General features: G+C 42.4%; 1 protein-coding gene across 1 annotated transcript; it reads right to left on the bottom strand.

The window, feature by feature from the left end:
• Positions 1–7,230: 7,230 nt before the first annotated feature.
• GPR119 (G protein-coupled receptor 119) lies at positions 7,231–9,620 on the bottom strand. Its single transcript, XM_017664738.3, has one exon. It carries the CDS (start codon positions 9,168–9,170, stop codon positions 8,148–8,150), a length of 1,023 nt encoding a protein of 340 aa, XP_017520227.1. The 5' UTR covers positions 9,171–9,620; the 3' UTR covers positions 7,231–8,147.
• Between the last annotated feature and the right edge of the window lie 8,423 nt (positions 9,621–18,043).

Genomic DNA, 18,043 nt, shown 5'->3' with positions numbered 1-18,043 from the left:
TTGAACACTAAGGGTTAACCCACTTCTAGTAAAGTAGGCTACAATAAGGGTACCTTAGGGAGTAAGTTAGGGTCTACCTCTTGCCACGTAACATTTGAATGGGATTATTTCACATGTATGAAGAATTCCGTGTTTCACAAAAATACAATACTCACCTTAGAATTCCCTTAAGTACCATCTAGCTCCCTGTTGCCTATTTCAATTGCATTTTTTGATTGAAAAATAACTTTTCAGGACACATTAGATATGAAATAGATCAACCAGTGTCTTGAAGGTAGATTGAGAAGGGAAGCCTTTCAGAATCAATGAGTATAAGGAAAGAATCTTTAAAGGGATTGAGGACCTTGGTTGAAATCTTGTTTGTAAAAAACCAAAACAAGGCAAACTGTGTACCTATCTGTTTAATTGATCTGTAAACCTAACTCTTCTAAAAAATAAAGCCTATTAATTTCTTTGAAAATGCTCAGAATGAGAGAGTAACACAAAGATGAACAGGCACCACTGATTTGGAAGAGAAATAGTTATTTTCCCAGATAAAAGCCCTAGCATATCAAAAAGACAGACAATAACAAGAGTTGATGAGGATGCGAAGAAATTGGAATTCTTGTACGTTGCTGGAGAGGTCATCAACTGGCGCAGCTCCTTTGGAAGGCAGTTGGGCAGTTCCTCAAAAGCTAAATACAGAATTACCATGTGACCCAGTAATTCTACTCGTACAGGTATACCCAAAAGAATTGAAGACGGACTCAGATACTTATACACCAGTGTTCACTGCAGCATTATTCACAGTAACGAAAGGTAGAAGCAACCCAGATGCCTATCAACTGTTGAATGGATAAACAAATTGTGGTATAGCTGTACAACAGAATATTATTTAGCCGTAAAAAAGAAGGAAATCTTGCCATTTGCAGTATGGATGAACATTGAAAACATTATGCTGAATGCAAGAAGTCAGACCTAAAAAGCCACATATTTATGATCCCAGTTAAATGAAACATCTAGAATAGGCAAATCCATAAAAACATAAAGTAACTTAATGGTTGCCTAGGGCTGGGGGAATTCGGGGAGGGACACTAATGGGTATAAGGTTTCACTTGGGAATGAAAATTTTCTAAAATCAGATTATAGTGACATCTTTGTAAATATACTAAGAAATACTGAATTTATCCTTTTTAAACAGGCAATCTTCATGGTATGTAAATTATATCTCAATAAAGCTGTTTAAAAAAAACCAGCATGTGGGTTAGCTTGGTTATAGGATGGTTAGTGAGGGATTTCAATGACGCTCCTTGGTAACAAAGTACAGGTTGATGTATATTAACTCCAGATGATCACATGGACATTTTCCTTTGGAAAGAGCTAATCCATCATCTTCCAGAAACCTGAAGATCAAACAGCTGACATTCCTGATCAGGAAACCCCAGGTTTGGAAGGATAAAATGACAATAAAAATCTATAGGCTGTAAAATGAAAAAATTTTCAGTCCTCTTTTCCTTTTTATTTAAAAGGCTAAGCATGAAACAACTCAGTAATAATAGCTAACACATGCATGGCTTTTATTATGTGCCAGATATTCTAAGTATACTGTTTATAAAACTCAGTTTATATCCTTTGAACCACCCTATGAGATAGGGACTATTATCTTTTCACACGAGAAACTGAGGCACAGAAAAGTAAATGAGTTTGTTCCTAGAAAATGGCAGAGCCAGGATTCTAACCCAGGCAGTCTGGCTGATGAGCCCATGCTTATAGTTACTATGCTACAAGTGTACTGACTCAGGCTTGTCCAGGGTCACTTAAAGTTTATGGCAGATGTGCAGTAAGGAATATTGATTTTATTAATTCCCCTATGTTTACAGAGCCCTGGGAGAAAGAAGGTCAATAGCTATGGTTGGTCACCCTTTGACACTTAACTATAATACTGAATTTAAATTGTTTTCCTGCAGACCAGTGACTTCAAATACAGCGTTTTTCTCTTACTCTCTTTCTACTGCTTCACTGGCTTTTCTTCTCCACAACCGTCTTCATCACCGGCCCCCAACTTGCTCCTCCAGTCTAAGTGAACACAATTCACACACACAGGAACTTGTTCTTGTATTTTATGCTATTTATTGAAGAACTTGGAATTATTGATACAGATGCCACTAGATTGAAATTGAATAATTTGGACATAGGGCTAGACTTCTCACCCACTCTCCTCCAGTGCAAAGAAGTATGTTAGGCTTATAAAAACTTATTGGAGGAATGACTAAACTCCTGAGAACATGATTAAATCCTCTTTTTTTATTCACTAAAGCATATCACTTAAGGGATAATATTTTTGTTAGCCTAGCCCACTCAGGACATTGCATATAAGCTTTTTAAAAAAACAATTATCTTCCTATCTTCTCGTAATGGCCACTCTGCATCAATCTTAATTCCTGAGGTTTCACTAAAGGAAATTTCTTCTCTATTCAGTGTCTCAGCGTCAGCACTCAGTACTGTTTTGGCCTGTGCCTAACTCACCGTAGACACTCTTTGTGCATCCTTCTCTCTCCCATTTTAGAAAATAAAAAAGAACCCCACACTGTTGCATAATACTAAGGGGCTGGTAATCTGAAAGTGGTAGTTGGAATTTTGGATTATGGATCTATTTTGCACATTTTAAATAACCTCGAAGCTATTCAGCTGTAGTTTCTTGGTTTAGTTTTCTCACTTTTTAAACCACCTCTGAGATGACATGACAGCAGTTAACTTTCTATAGGAAGTGCTTTTGTATTTGTTGAAAGGCTCAGTCAGCAAATCTGCAAGAATATTATGAATAGTACAAGCACAATGTTTTTCAAGACTGGCATTTTACTGGGCCAACAACTGTTATCTCAGCGTGTTTTATCAGCTTTTTAGTGCCTTAATGTCAACACAATTGAGACAAAACGTGAAGTGACAGGGATTTCTTATAGTCAAGGGTATATATGATTTAATGGTGGGATTTTTGGGTAATGTACCAAGTAAAAATGAACCTAAACACAGAGAGACCTCCTTTAGGCTCTTGGTCTTATGATTTTAGACCCTTCAGTGCTCTTGAGCAAATGAATCCTGCCCACTCCATTATGTAGAAGGTGTTTTGAAAGAAACAGGACCTGCTTTGTGCATTAAAACAAGACTCTGAGATCTGTAGGCAGCTGCATGGGTTGTTTCTAGGGCTCTTCATGAGAGAGGGCTCTTTGAGCCCAGGGGCTGATTATGGTCTCAACAGCTTGTAAATCCAGTGAACATATGGCTGGGTAGTAGCATATTAAGCTCCCATGCACTTTACCCTGCTGTGCTTTACCCAATAGGTGGAGCACATCTTTCCCTTTCGGCGGCGAAGCTGTGAGAGTATATGGCTTCAAGGTTTCAACTGCAGCAAGACCTGGCTCCATCTGATTGTTTTCATCTCATGCCTACTTGGCATTTTATGGTATTACACAAAGTACACACCTCAGAAAATGTTAAGAGTGAAAACACACTGAAATCAGTTCTGGATATCATGCAGTGCAGTATTGGTGATGCAGTTGTACTGGGAGGGTTGTTAAACTGCTGTGTCCCATTAGTCCAGATTTCTAAATTTGCAAATTAACTCTAACAGTGGGACTTATCAATAGGTTTACTTTTGTTAAAAAAACCACCAGTTAATCCCCTCAGTATGGCTTATGCTTTTAGAAAGCCATACACTTTAATTTCTTTGAGATATTCATCAGTGTGGTCTGTTCATTTATGGCTCACTTTTGACTTCTCCTAGCAAATACCCTAGGGAGACATTACAGCTTAAGAAATGCTAGCAAAAGTATGAAGCAAAATTCTTATATAAATGTTTAATGCTCCTTGACCTAGTAATATTGCTTTAGAGAATTTATCCTAAGGAATTAAACAGATATGTCAAAGCTTTATACACAGTGGTATATGTAGTGGTATTGTAACAGTGAGAAATTTGGAATAACATGAATGTACAATTATTGGAAATGGCTAAATATGCTCATATGTTTAAGAAACATGCAACCATTACAGGTCATGTTGTTAAGGAAAACTTAACACAGGAAAGTGTGCACAACGTAATGTTAAGTGAAGAAAACAGATGAAGGAGAATAACATCATTTCTGGATGGTACAATTGTGGGTACCTTTATGATTTTGCTGTATTTTCAGAAACTTCTAAAGTGAACAAAATTGCTTTTATAATCAAAAAAGAATAATGAACATCATATCTATATATCTATATATATATCTGTATCTATATATCTATATATATCTGTATCTATCTATATCTATATATATCTACATGGGATGCAGCAAAACCTCAGGGTTTTTAAGGAAGAAAATATTTTCTGAGACTAACAGTGTTCTGTGGTTTACTAGACATTTTCACATACATTATCTAGCTCTTAATGAATGTTTGAGGGGTAGGTAGATAGACAGAAGTATGTAATGAATGAATGACAGTTGACACTTATAGGTACCATCATTGTGTTTAGATGACTGTAGAAATAACAAATGAAGATTTTTTAATTAAAAGGATTAGATTCCAGATGAGTCGATGGTTTGAAGGATGACATGGAAGGTACTGAACAAGTCACAAAATAAGTGAATGGCTGACAGTAGCTGAGGAGTTGTGGTCTGGCCTTGGGTTTGCTGCTGCTCTTGTTGCCCAGGTATGGACGCCATGTTTCCTCTTGTTCTGTGTGGAACTTTGAAGTAACTCTCATGCCTGCTGTTTTCACTGGTCTCCATTCAGTTTGGCCAGTGACTGAGCAAGTAAGAATGAAATTAAAGTCATGAGTTCATTCCCCATTTGAACCACTGAACACTTCCCCACATAGGGAGAAGATATCCAAGGCTAACTCTAGTTGGCCACCTCTCAGAGATGGGCTAATTGGCCATGTGGACAAACAAGAAAGTGTTGGTAGACTAGGGCAACCTGTGTTGTAAGACACTTGTGAGAACACTCAAAATGCTCCTGTGCAGAGGCCTGTGTGTTCTTATGTCCTTAAGAGTAGTCCTCTGGAATGGGTGTGCTACACATAATGTTAGCTACCCCAGGAATCAGTATAAAACTTAGTCTTGTCACAATTTTCACAACAAACTCACAATTAGCTGTTCATTGAAATTGTAAGTGGGACCGAGCGACCTACATTCTGTCCTACAGTGTCCAATATCTTTAGGCTATTTTGATCAAATTGTTGATAAGGATCTGGCTCCTTTGCAAGTCCCTCAGAAGACAGCATTGGATACTGTGTGAATGATGCCTAAATGTTCCCTCTGCAGGGCATTTCCTTACCTGTGTGCCTACATCGAAGAAAACCATTAGACTTTTGCATAGCCTTCTCTATCTCTGCATGTGGTAGCCAGTTAAACACAGTGTTCTTTATTGTGGTTACTCCTAAACCCAAGTGTAGGATAACAGTGCCTTGTTTGTATCTGCTTTCTCTTAATCCTGCTAAGGTATTATTAGATTTACTGCTTATCTTTTTCAATCCAAGTTACCTCTCATCACTCGTTTTCAAAAACCTTATTCAAAAGAATTCATAGTTTGGAGCCCAATTGTCCTTGTCCTGGAGGTCCTAATATCTACAGATATGACAGACGGCCTTAAATCGGTCAGCTGGATGTTTTATTCAGGGTTTTTAAGGAAGAAAATATTTTCTGAGCACTAACAATGTGCTGCGGTTTACTAGACACTTTCACATACATTATCTGAGTTAATCCTCACTATAACCATGTAAGGTAGACATAATTACCCCAGTTTTGCAATTGAGGAAGCTGTAGCTTTGACAATTTAAACAGCTGAATCATACTTTGAACACTGGTCTGTTGGACGTCAAAGCCCATGATTTTTCCACTGCACACACTGCCCTCCAGGGACAGCACAGTTTCTTAGACTGAACCTAATAACAACAATCACCTATCTTCCCCTCAGCTCCTGCCTTTCTCCTGTAACTAATTTCTATTCTACTTTGCTTGTGTTACCTTGACAAGATCAGTCCTTTGCAGCAAGGCCAGGAAATTAAGCTTTGAACCACCAATAAGGAGGGCATGGAATTGAGCCTGTTTCCAATTTTGTCCAAAAACCCAGGTACTGTTTGTGTTTTACCTAGTTCCCAGTAACTCATCACCCCATCCAAAAGTGTGCCTTATTGCTGGCATAAATGGTATACTTCCTGGCTGTTTAGCACTTCAAGGCATATTGGGTTCCATCATCCACTCGAGAGCCAAAAAGTTCTTCAGGTGTAGGAACAGAAAGCCTGCGATAAGGAGGGTAAGCACAGTCCTCTTCTGGGCCAGAGTAGTAAGCAGAACAACTGCAAAAACATCTACCAAAAGACGTTGATGCGTATTAGAATAGATAGTGAGAAACAGGCTATTTGTGCTGAAGATAGAGGGTGATGATAGGGAGAGGAATTTTTAAGGGCATAGAAATGGAAAAGGGATGGTCATTAACCTTTGAACAACTGAGGAAAGTGAGATGGGAATTAATCTAAGACTGAAGGAGAATTAAAACCCAAGTGCAAAGCCTCATGGAGTGAAGGCATCCTTCTGAGAAGAGGATGGCTAGATTACACCCAGGTTCTGAACATTATAGTTTGAGATTTGAATGAAAAATTTACAGGTCTCTTTGGAATTAGCCATTATACAGTGAACTCAGATGCATCCTCAGGCCATCAATTTAAAGATTTTGAGGGGTTAACCTTCCATGGTTGTTTGGCACAAAATCCCTTACAAATTAATCCATACTGTTTTGGTTTCTTCTTACCCCCCCTCCCCTTTGTTACCCACTCAGAAGCTTTTTGGGAAGATAATCTAGTTTAGGGCCTTAAGAGACAACCTTTCTAGGAATGGATTGTGGAGACCAGGAGGTTGAGGGAAGGGTTACAGGGACGCTCAGGAAGGCTGAGTGTTTCCTGGGTTTCTTTCCCATTCTGTTTTTGAATTGCTGCTGCCAGGGTTGCCCAGGAGGAACACACGTATAATTCCCAGCTGCCAACAGTCTTTTCCTGTACCCACAGAAAGGAGGATGAGGCACCTGCTCCTTGGCTGCTCTCTTGGGCCATTTTGGAGGCATCCTCTTATGCCACTAAATTTCTTAGGAAAATGCAAATTGGGAGTTAGTGGAAGAAGGTCAACTTCTGAAGATCAAAGTGGGTCTAGTGTGGACAGCTTGGTAGTGCCTCTCTGGGTCCCTAACCCCTTCTCTTCCAGTGTCTCCGAATTTGAAGTTGAACATTGTCACCAGCAGGTAGCTATATGTGACAATAGAGGCCAACTGAGGGGAAGAAGCACTGCAGTTAGAAAGGTGGTGGATGGGAAGGGGTTATAGCAGAAATAATCACAAGATAGGCTATTTCCCAAAGAAATACTCTTTTGAACACCATGAAGTCTGGGGAAAGACAAGCTTTAGAATTTCATTTGGGTTCCTACATTTTATGTAAACTCACTACAGAAAATGTCTGATTTACAATAGGGAGGGCGGAACTCCTCACTTGACCAAAGCAATCACTATAGTAAATAGTTAAAAAGAATAGAATTTCATTTCTGCAGTGTTGTGCTGTCCATTATGGTAGCCAGTAGCCACATATGGGCTATTGAGCATATGAAGTATAGCTTAGTTTGAACTGAGATGTTTTGTAAGGGTAAAATACACACCAGACTTCAAAGATAAAAATATAGTGTAATAATTTTTTTATATTGATTGTATGTTGAAATAATGTTTTTGATATACTGGGTACAAGGTTAATATGTATTTTTCTTTTTTACTTTTTTAACATGGCTACTAAAACATTTAAAATTATATATGTGGCTTGTATTATATATATTTCTATTCCACAGTGCTGCTGAAGTGTATTCAAAAACTAGGATTTGATTTTTAAGATTATTTTTAGTAGTACATTTCTCACTTTAAGAAAGTATATCTATACAGGAGAAACAGACTTATTGCAAAAGCAGGACAGAGAGGCATGGAAATTTGCCAATGCTGATTACAGAAGAAAGTCAGCACCCTGCTCAGTTACCTCTCAGCCTAGAGCCTGGGGGTGTGGAGAGTGGTCAGTTGCCTCATTCTCCTAGCTGTACATGATCTAGTCGGGACCCAGCGAGGGAAGGAAGAAGGCACTTTGAAACTTCTCCGCCCTTACCGTCTTAGCCATCAAGCTGTGACTGGGAGACAGTGTCGATGTGGCAGGAACTTTTCCTGGGCCTCTCTGGGCCACCACCCCTGGCTGAGAAAAGGAGGAAGAATGAGGCGAGCCCCTTCTTCACTCTCAGGGCTATGTGGTGGAGCTGCTGTCGTACCTCCTTCTGCCAGTAGGCATAGATGAGCGGGTTGAGCAGGGAGTTGCTCACACCAAGCAGCCACAGGTACCGTTCCAGCACTAGGTAGAGGTGGCATTTCTCACAGGCCCCCTGTACAATACCAGCGATAAGGAATGGGGTCCAGGATAGAGTGAAGCTCCCAATGAGAACAGCCACGGTGCGAATAGCCTTAAAGTCGCTGGGAGTCCGTGGGGATCGGTAGGCTCCAGCCATGGCTCCTGCATGTTCCATCTTTCGGATCTGCTGGCTGTGCACAGAGGCAATCTTGAGCATGTCACAGTAGAAGAAGACAAAGAGGAGCAGGGCTGGGAAGAAGCCAGCGCAGGAGAGGGTCAGCACAAAGTGTGGGTGAAACACAGCAAAGAAGCTGCAGGGCCCCTGATAGGTGGTCTGCTGGAATACAGGGACTCCGAGTGGGAGGAAGCCAATGAGGTAAGACACCAACCACAGCCCAGCAATGCAGGCCCCAGCCACGAGCCCATTCATGATCTGGAAGTAGCGGAGCGGCTGCTTGATGGCAAGGTACCTGTCGAAGGCAATCAGCATGACTGTGAGGACAGAGGCAGCTGCGGAGGAAGTGACAAATGCCATCCGAAGACTGCACAGGGTCTTCTGTGTGGGCCGAACTGGGCTGGAGAGGTGGTCTGTGACTAGGCCAGAGATGGCTACACCAAGCAAGGTGTCAGCCACAGCCAGATTCAAGGTGAAGCAGAGACCGACACCTTCATTCTTGTGGATCAACAACAACACAGCCACAGCCACTAGTGCATTAGCAGCAATAATGAGGGAGGCCAGGACAGCAAGGATCACTCCAAATGGGAACGATGATTCCATGTCTTGAAGTGGCATGATTTCCACTTACCAGGCTGCTCTGCTGGCTCTCCAGCTCAAAATCTCACAGGCTGCGAGAGAAGGAGCCATGGGTTCCGAGCTGCAGCCGGGTTCTGGCTATCACTGGCAGTCCAGGCTGGCCACTTGCCATTTTTGGGATCCTGCTGGCCTCTAAGAATCGCTCACCCTCTCTTTTTCAGTCCTCAGCCTCTTGTCTCTCCAGCTCTCTAAAGGCAGTAATCCCAGTACAGACCTCACCCTGTGTGCTGAGCTAGGCCCTCCCCCTTCAACATCCAAGTTACTAGACAACTCCCAAGTACCTGGTACATATTGTCTCGCCAGGCTCTCCCTTCACTGATGCTTCAAGGACTTTGCTTGGAGGAACTGGAGCATTCGTCAGGTCTCCTGTCCGGCAGAAGATATAATTGACTCTAATCACACTGTTTGTTCTTCCATACCTTGATATTAAATTTCTACTTATTTTCTTCCTAAGCCTCAAGTCCCAGCTTAACAACTAATCTCAGCTTAATTAAGCATTGACTTAATAACTAATTCTCTTAATAACTATTATGACTGCTTTTAATCGAGCAAGATGGTCATAATCAGTTGAAATGGGAAGTGAGGGCAGTCAAGCTATTTCAGGGCCCAGTGTACTTTGAGGGGAGTTGCCACACATTTGTTTTTTATCTTTTGTTTCTCAACACCTCAGATTTTAATTCTCCCAAATAGGGTATTCTTTTCCTGTATTTCTCATCTCTCGGGACTCAATTAGTTGATGATTCAGAAGGCAGGAAGAACAAAGCAGAGAACTGTTTATGGCTGTCATTCAGTTTAGAATAGAGCCCATTTCCTGCCTATAGCTGCTGTCTGTTGGGTGAGAACTTTCTCCATGTCTCTGGTCATGAATAGTGGCTGCCAGCCTTGCCTTTCTTGAGCCTGTAGATCCAAGGTATCTCTGGGACGGCATGAAGAGGTGGGCTGCGTTCTGGAAAGTGTCTGCTCTTATGTTTGGTTGTGGAATTTTCCATTTTCCAGGAACAGGATTAGGCCAAAGGGCGACAGTGTTGCTGAGGCAGGTGAGATGGGCTGGAAGAGGGTGGCTGTGTGTGTAGGTCACTCCTATTTTTGGTCTCATATCCATTTGCCTGAGTGCATTAGAACTAACCTTTTGCCTGCTAATCTCATCTTGGATACCAAGAAGAGAGGGGTGGGGAGAAGAGTGGTTAGAAGCTTATTTACTCAGTTCAGGTGAAAGCACAAATGGGAAAGGTTAGTGTTTTAAGTGAGGGAGTGGAAAGCAAGGTGCAGAGTTGGAGGCAAATATTATATTCCAGGATATTTTGACAGTCTGAGGGGCCTTTGGCAGATGGCTCTCCTACAGAGGCTCAGAGGCTGAGAACAATTCTTATTCCTTGGTACATCCTTTAGGAGGCTGATTTCAGCTGCTCAGCACTTGGCCTAATTTTATACCTGGATCTAAACTGTACTTTTGCTTCCCCAGCCCTTGAGTCCAAGATGTCCCTTTTCAAGCCCATACCCAAACTCGAGAGCACATCAGAATCCCCTGGAGGGCCCAAGAATCTGCATGTCTAACAAGTCCCAAGTGATGCTCATACTGCTGATTCAGGGACGCCACTTTGAGAACCACTGCTCTAATGAAATGGTTCTTAACCATAACTGTGCAGTGGAATCACTTGACAATTCCAAAAATACATTTGGGTCACATGCCAGGAGATTCCGATGTCATTAGTCTGGTGTGTGACTGATGCATCTGGAGTTTTAAAAGCTCCTCAGGTAATTCTAATACTCAGCCAGGGGCAAGAACCAGTGTCCAATGGCCAAAGCACAGGCTCTGGCGTCAGAACACCTGGGGGCCAGGTCAACAATATCTGCGATTTTGCTTGAGCAGATGACTTCACCTCTCTGATATAGCTTTGGTTTTGTCACATGTAACATGGGGACAATAATGCCTACATCACAAGGTTGTGGGGATGATAAAATGAAGTATGATGGATGTGAAAAGGGTTCATGAACTGTGAAATGTTTGCACAGGTATTTTTATTGAGTGCCTTCCAGTGTCTTGTTAATCAAAGTGTGTATTTGATCAGGAGCATTGGTATGGCCTGAGAGCTTCATACAAGTGCAGACTCTCAGGCCCTGCCCAAGACCTACTGAAGCAGTCATTTGAGCAAGATGTCCAGGTGCTCTGTATGCATGGTAAAGTTGTCCTTTCCTTTCTCCCACTCTCAGGAGCCTGGTTGTATTAGTTTCCTTTTGCTGCTATAACAAACTACCACAAATTTAGTGGCTTAACACAAATTCATTATCTTGCAGTTCTTGAGGTCCAAAGTCTGAAAGTCTTACAGGGCTCAAAACAAGGTGAGGGCAGGGCTGCATTCCTTTAGGGGAGAATAATTTCCTTTCCTTTTTTCAGCTTTTAGAGGCTGCCCGTGTTCCCTGGCTCATGGTACAGCACTGCAACCTCTGCTTCCATAGTCATATCTTCTCCTTGGACTCTGACCCTCCTGCCTCTCTCCTTTGAGGACCCTTGTTATTACATTGAGTCTACCCGGAAAATCCATGATATCTTCCTCATCTCAAGATCCTTAATTTAATCACATCTGCAAAGTCCCTTCTGCCATGGAAAGTAAAATATTCACAGGTTCTGGGGACTAGGACTTGCACATCCTCAGGTGGGTGGGGGAGGGGGCATTTTTCTGCCTACTACATTGTCTCTGCTCCCTCCATCCCCCAACAGATACTGTTCCCAGTCTCTCTTCCTTTGTTCATACCCTACGCATTTATTTCTTTTCTTTTAGCCATCAACACTGTCCTGTTTTCTGTCTTGTCCTATCAGGAACCCGCAAGCTGATTCAAACTAATATAGACAGCCTTGAAAAATAGTGAGCTCCTTGTCACTGGAAGTATGGAAGCAGAGACTGGATGCCCACCTGTCAGGAGGGCCTCAGTGGGAATTCTTGCAGTGGTGTACAGCATTGTTCTTCCCATTGAGTTGTCTTTCAGTCCCAACATGATCTGTTTTTGAGGGCTCCCAGGAGTGTTTTCCCTCTCTCAGCTCCCTCCCTTTTTTCTTAGCCCCTCCCACCTCTGTGTCCCCCTTGATATTTTCTACCTTCTTTTCCACACCACCACACCATCACAGCTGTGCGTTCTAGGGGTGTGCCCACGCCATGAAGTCAAGGCCACAGAGAATGTGGTTACTTCCTGGGAAGTTGGTAGTCCTTACAGTCCTGCCCCACTGGAGTGGGCCAAGGGCTGTCAGAGTCTCCACAGTGGAGTATCAACAAGGCAGACAAGCCAGAGTTGAGGAACAGAATGAAGGTAAAGGATGAGAAGGCTTATTCTCTGTCAAGCCATCCCATAACATGCATTAAAGGCTGTCATAGTGGGCTGTCACCAAGGATGCAGCAGGGTGCTTCATCCCCTGCTGAGGGCATGGGACCAGGACCCGAGGTCTCAGCTAGAATGGGAGTGGAAGAGACACAAGGCTCCCACAGAGCCCACCTTAGGAGCTGGACTCCTGGGAGAGGAGCTCTAGGAAGATATCCAAGACAAGTTGTGCCTGATTCCTCATGGTGCCAAGACCAGCCCCATGCCTCTGATGGTTTAGCTGTATCTTGCCTAAGGACAAAGGCAGCAGGAAAATTTAATATCTCTTCTGAATGACTAGGCTGGTTAATCTATATACTATGAAATACTAGCCATAGAATGAAAAGAGTGGGATAGGTTTGTATGTCTTGACACAGAGAGACCTACAAGACATTGTCGATTGGTAAATCAAGTCACACATCAATATATAGAGTCAGGGCCCACTTAGGAAAACAAAACTCAAAGAGCATAGTGTAAACAGAACTTTTATGTGCACTGAAACCAAAATATTCATGTGACTCAGTGAATCACTATTTTCTTATTGTGGTGGTCTAGAACCAAACTTGCACTATCTCTGAGCTACGCCTCTGCTTCTCACTTGTTATACATATTTCACAGTGAGAATGTATTCATGCAATTTCAAAAGAAAAAACCCTCAGAATTCTCCCTCTCTATTCCACCTCAGGCACCATTTTGCAGACCACACAAAAACAAACACACACATATTTCATATATATACATACATACTTATACATATGTGCTTATATATAGTTGTGTGTTTGCTTTTGCTACTATTGTTTTTACCTGCCTATGATGTAGTTGCAGAGAGAGGTGCATGTGTGCCTTGAAAGAAACGGTAGGGCAAGACAGGGTGGGAGAATAAGTATTTGAGGCTTTAGTCTCTTCTTGGAGTAGGAGGTACTTTGGGGCAACAGCCCTAGACCTCTGGGGCATCTGAGCCTTCTTATAGCAATGATAATATCAGATAACATTTACAGAGCCTTAAAGTGCTGAGTACTATGCTAAATATATATGGAGTCTCATTTAACTCACAGAAATTCTATAATGTAGGTACTGTTAATACACAGAGGGTGACTTATTTGTCCGAGGCAGATTGTACGAGGTAGGTGTTCAAAATCGGCAGACACGCCAGTGACTTATGTGGGAGAGCCACCAAGAGTTTGTCTTGTCTCTTACCACCCATAGAGACTATATGTTGCCCCCGTTTCTTGCCAGTTTGTGTCTCTGCCTTTGCACATCCTGTTACCTCTGATTTTCAAGCTGATACTTTAATGCTTTGGGTTTTTCAAAGGTGCTTGAGTTGAGATTAAGTAGAAGCCTCTTTTTTTGGTCACTAAAGCACAGTGATTGTGGCAAATGAGGTTCATTTTATTCTGAGCCCAACAAAATATGTAAATCTGGAATCATGTATACCTCTCCATTTATCTTCCCATTCCTCCCATTGCCCCTCTCCTTGAGCACTTTATTATCTTTCATCTGCACCATTGTTGTGGCCTTCTAACTACTCATCCTGTCTCTCCCACATTGACGTCCCCCTACCAGCATGTTCATTGAGTGCCCACTCTGTGCTAGTTACTATGCTCAGAAAGAGCTTTTCATACATTCAAGTAACACCTTACAACCCAGGTGTTATTATCCCCAGTTTACAAGTGAGGAATATGAGGCTTGGAGAGGTGAGCAGACCTTCCCAAGGTTAACCCAACTGGGAAGGAGTGGCAGAGCTGGAATTGGAATCCAGTTCTTGTTACTCCTGGTCCAGTGGCCTTTCTTCTATTCCATTTTGCAGATGCCTGGGTATGGTAGGTTAAATAATGGCCCCCAAAGATGGAAATCCATGGAAACTGCAAATATATTGCCTCACATGGCAGAGGGCCAAGTTAAAGATCTTGAGATGGGGAGATTATTCTGGATTTTCTGGGTGGGCTCTGTGATCACAGGGGTCCTTATAAGAGGAAAACGAGATCCGAGTGAGCAGTATTAGTGTATGTGATGACAGAAGCAAGAGGTTGGAGAGATTCAAGGAAGGATTCACAAGCCAAGGTTTGCAAGTGGCCTCTAGAAGCTGGAAAATGCAAGGAACTGGTTTGCCCCTAGAGCCTCCAGAAGGAACCAGGCCTGCTGACACTTGACATTGGCCTAGTGAAACCTATTTTAACTTCTGATCTTAAGAACTATAAAATAAATTTGTGCTATTTTAAGCACTGTTTGTGGCAATTTGTTACAGCAGCAATAGGAAGCTAATACACTGAACTAAAGGGTTAATATGAGGAGACAGTTAAAAACCTGGGCCCTGGTTATATTGCTGCTTGGCAGTGCCTACTGCCCAGGAGACTTTTGATTGCAATACTATAAAGGTTCCTACTTAGCCAGGAAAGAACAATGATCAGGAAGCCCAGCAGAGGGCAGGCACTCTGCGGGGAGAAAGCAATCCTTGGAAAGGCTTTGCTCCTGTTTAGCTATATAAATAGGAAGGGTTCTCTAAAAGGAAAGATCCTTCTAGGCACTTCTGGGTTGCTCTGATTGTGTGGTATCTTAGCTGTGCCTTCATGCAGGCCAGAGGAGCACGGTGAATACAAAGATGTTTTAATTTGCCACTTAGGGCTCAGAACTTTCTTACTCCTTTTGCATATGTATGTTGTTGGAGCTGGTACAGCGAAGTCCTTCCTCCTTTACAGAGTAGGAGCTGGGTGATAAGGCATGCATATTTTTGGTTAATTCCCATAGCGTGTGGAATGGGGGATGTGGTTAGGGGAGAAACTATATATTCAATCAATATTTCTTGCTTTTTTCATTGAAGTCTTTCTTGAAGGGCCTTTCTTCAAGAAGGACTGCAAGTCAAGGGGCCAGTCTAGCCTGCATTTTATACTGCAGTCTCTGTCTCTCAGACAGTCATTTCGAACTTTTTCCTGGGGAAGATCCAGGGGTAAGATTTGGGAGTTGCAGAAGGGTGGAAGTGTTGTAACAATGGTTGGGGGTATTTGGAATCTGAGATTATTATTCATATAAGTAATATCTACCTCTTATTACAATACTTTACATGCAATATCTTATTTAATTCTCAAACTACCCCTGTGAAGTGGTACTATTATCAACACACACTGAAGTTAATTGAAGCTAGTCAAACTGCTCAGGGTAGGATTTAAACCCAGGTCTGCCACACTCAAAGTCTATATTCTTCTAATTATGCCACTTGGTTTCTCCAGAATTGTAATGTTGTTACAGGAATGTAAGTTGCTGACTGGAGATATTGAGAAAGCTGTGTGGCATCATCACATGGCTTTGAAAACCTGTTCCAGCTTCACGAAGGATGTCAGCCCCCACCATGCACAAGAATACTGCCACTCCACATGTGATGTCATTGTGGCTTTAGCCAAGACAAGCCCACCTGTGCTTCATCTTTGAGGGCTTTGCTTGCCTGTGTCTCTGATCACTGATCTGCCTTAGTCTTTATTGTGATGCATCTCAGTTATCTGGTTTCTCTGCTCTGTGGCCCACACACTCCTTTTTCTGATCTGCAAACTGTCTCCTACTCTGTATCAGTGTTTCACTGGGCACTCCTGCTAACTGGCTTCTTCACCTTGGTCTCAATATGTTGTTCTTTGATATGGCTCAGCAACAGAACACCCAAGAAAAAAATCTGATTCAAAACAGTGACAGTGACTGAGAGGAGTGTAAAAGCTGATCATGCGTGGACTCTTTTGGAGAATAGGGGGTGGGGCACCAGTCACTGGTTTGGAGACTGACCTGCTTAGGTGCAACTATGAACTCGTTTGGGAATTCCTGCTCTAGGTGGGCTCCTGTCATCCCTCAAGAATGCTTTTTCATTCAGTTCCAGTGGCCCAGCGCTATTCCTCACCTGCCTGGTCTGATTGTGCCATTCACATCAGTTCAGCACCCGGGCTCCTCAGGCCTCGATAATTTGCCAGCTGAATTCATAACTTTTCTCCCAAACCAGTCTTCATCCCTGCGTTTCTTACCATGGCAGTGAGTATCACTACCCAACCAGTGTTTCAGGTTAGAAACCTAAGCATTATCTTCTCATGTTTCCTCACTGCTCACATCTATGTTAGTCAGCATATTGTGCCACCAAAATCTGTTGACTTTGGTCCTGCCCATCCCAGCCAACTGTTCTCCAAACATCAAGACTTGCATGCCCTCAATCCATCCTCCATACTGGTTCTAAGGTGATTTATAATAAAATCAACAATTTCATTTCCAGGGTCAAGGGAACATACCTATACTGTCTTGCAAGGCCCTCCACAAAATGGCCTGAATCTCTTCCATCATCATGGAATGCCCTGCCCCATCCCATCCCCTGGTCACACCATACACTTTTCACGCTTCAATGCTTTTGCCTCTGCTGCTGCTTCTCATGGTACTGCTCAAAATGCTTTCTTTGCATGACATCCATGCCCTGTCTTTCATCTACATGGTAACTGCCTTCAAGGCCCAGCTCAACTGTCACCTGCATCTCTGTTTATCTTTGTTCTTCCCCAACAAGAATGTCCTCTGTGAGGACAAGAACTCTGCTTGCCTTCCTTGTTTACTGCAGTACCTAGAACAGTGTCTAGCATATATAATAGTTGCTTAGTAAATATTTGTTGAATGAATGAATGAACAATAAAGTGAGAAAACAAAGCTCATGATCTCTCTGCCAAGATAACGTGACAATAAAAAACATAAGTGATATTTGGATAACATAAGAAAATTCTAACAGTATAAAAAGGAAAAAAGGGAAAATAAAAGTCTCAATCCCTCATCTTCACTTTCCCTAGAGATAACTCCATTTGTGTATATTTTCAATCTCACTAACAGTAATTGTATTGGTTACTTGCTCTGTGTGCAGGAAAGGGTTTGAAGTTTGAGGTCTGAGGGCTTAAAAATGCAGAGCCTTTATCTTTCAGGTCCTTACAGTCTTGGCCCAAGAACATAAAAGTTGTGATATGCTGCAGAGTTCAGAAGTAAGAGATCATTGTGGGCTGGTGAGGTCAGGAAAGGTTTCCTGCAGCCAAGATGCCTTGAGAGTTTGAAGTGTGGGCAGATTTTAGCCAGAGAGGAGAGTGGCCCAGGAGTATGGGGCTCTGTCAGCAGAAGTGTCTAGGTTTGATAAGGAAAGGAGCCCTTGAGGGAATGGATAGAAGTGGAGCTGGGTTGAAGTTGAGGCTTTGTGTTGGGGAGCAGTGGGAGAAAGTGGAGAAGAGGGGCTGTACATTTTTAAGAGTACTGAAAGAGCTAGAAGGTATGTGATAAAAACTTGAAATAGAACTGTGCCTGGAGGAGGTGCATTTTATAGACACTGTAGTAGCACAATTATTAGATCTTGGTAATTGGATAGCTGTCTTTGGGTGAGGAATAGAGAATACTGAAATATGACACCTGTTTTTGAACCTGGGCAACCAGGAAAATGGTCATAACATTGCCTGAAATAGGGAACTCAGGAGGGAAAGCTGTTTTGGCATGTGGTGTGGTGGTGGGAAGTG

The sequence above is a fragment of the Manis javanica genome, chromosome X (assembly GCF_040802235.1).
Source record: "Manis javanica isolate MJ-LG chromosome X, MJ_LKY, whole genome shotgun sequence".
NCBI lineage: Eukaryota > Metazoa > Chordata > Mammalia > Pholidota > Manidae > Manis > Manis javanica.
The sequence above is the reverse complement of the archived record's forward strand: the minus strand, read 5'-3'. Positions and strand labels throughout refer to the sequence as shown.

Bases quoted from the DNA above. Each gene is read 5' to 3' on its own strand.
- GPR119 (XM_017664738.3), bottom strand. From the start codon at position 9,170: ATGCCACTTCAAGACATGGAATCATCGTTCCCATTTGGAGTGATCCTT.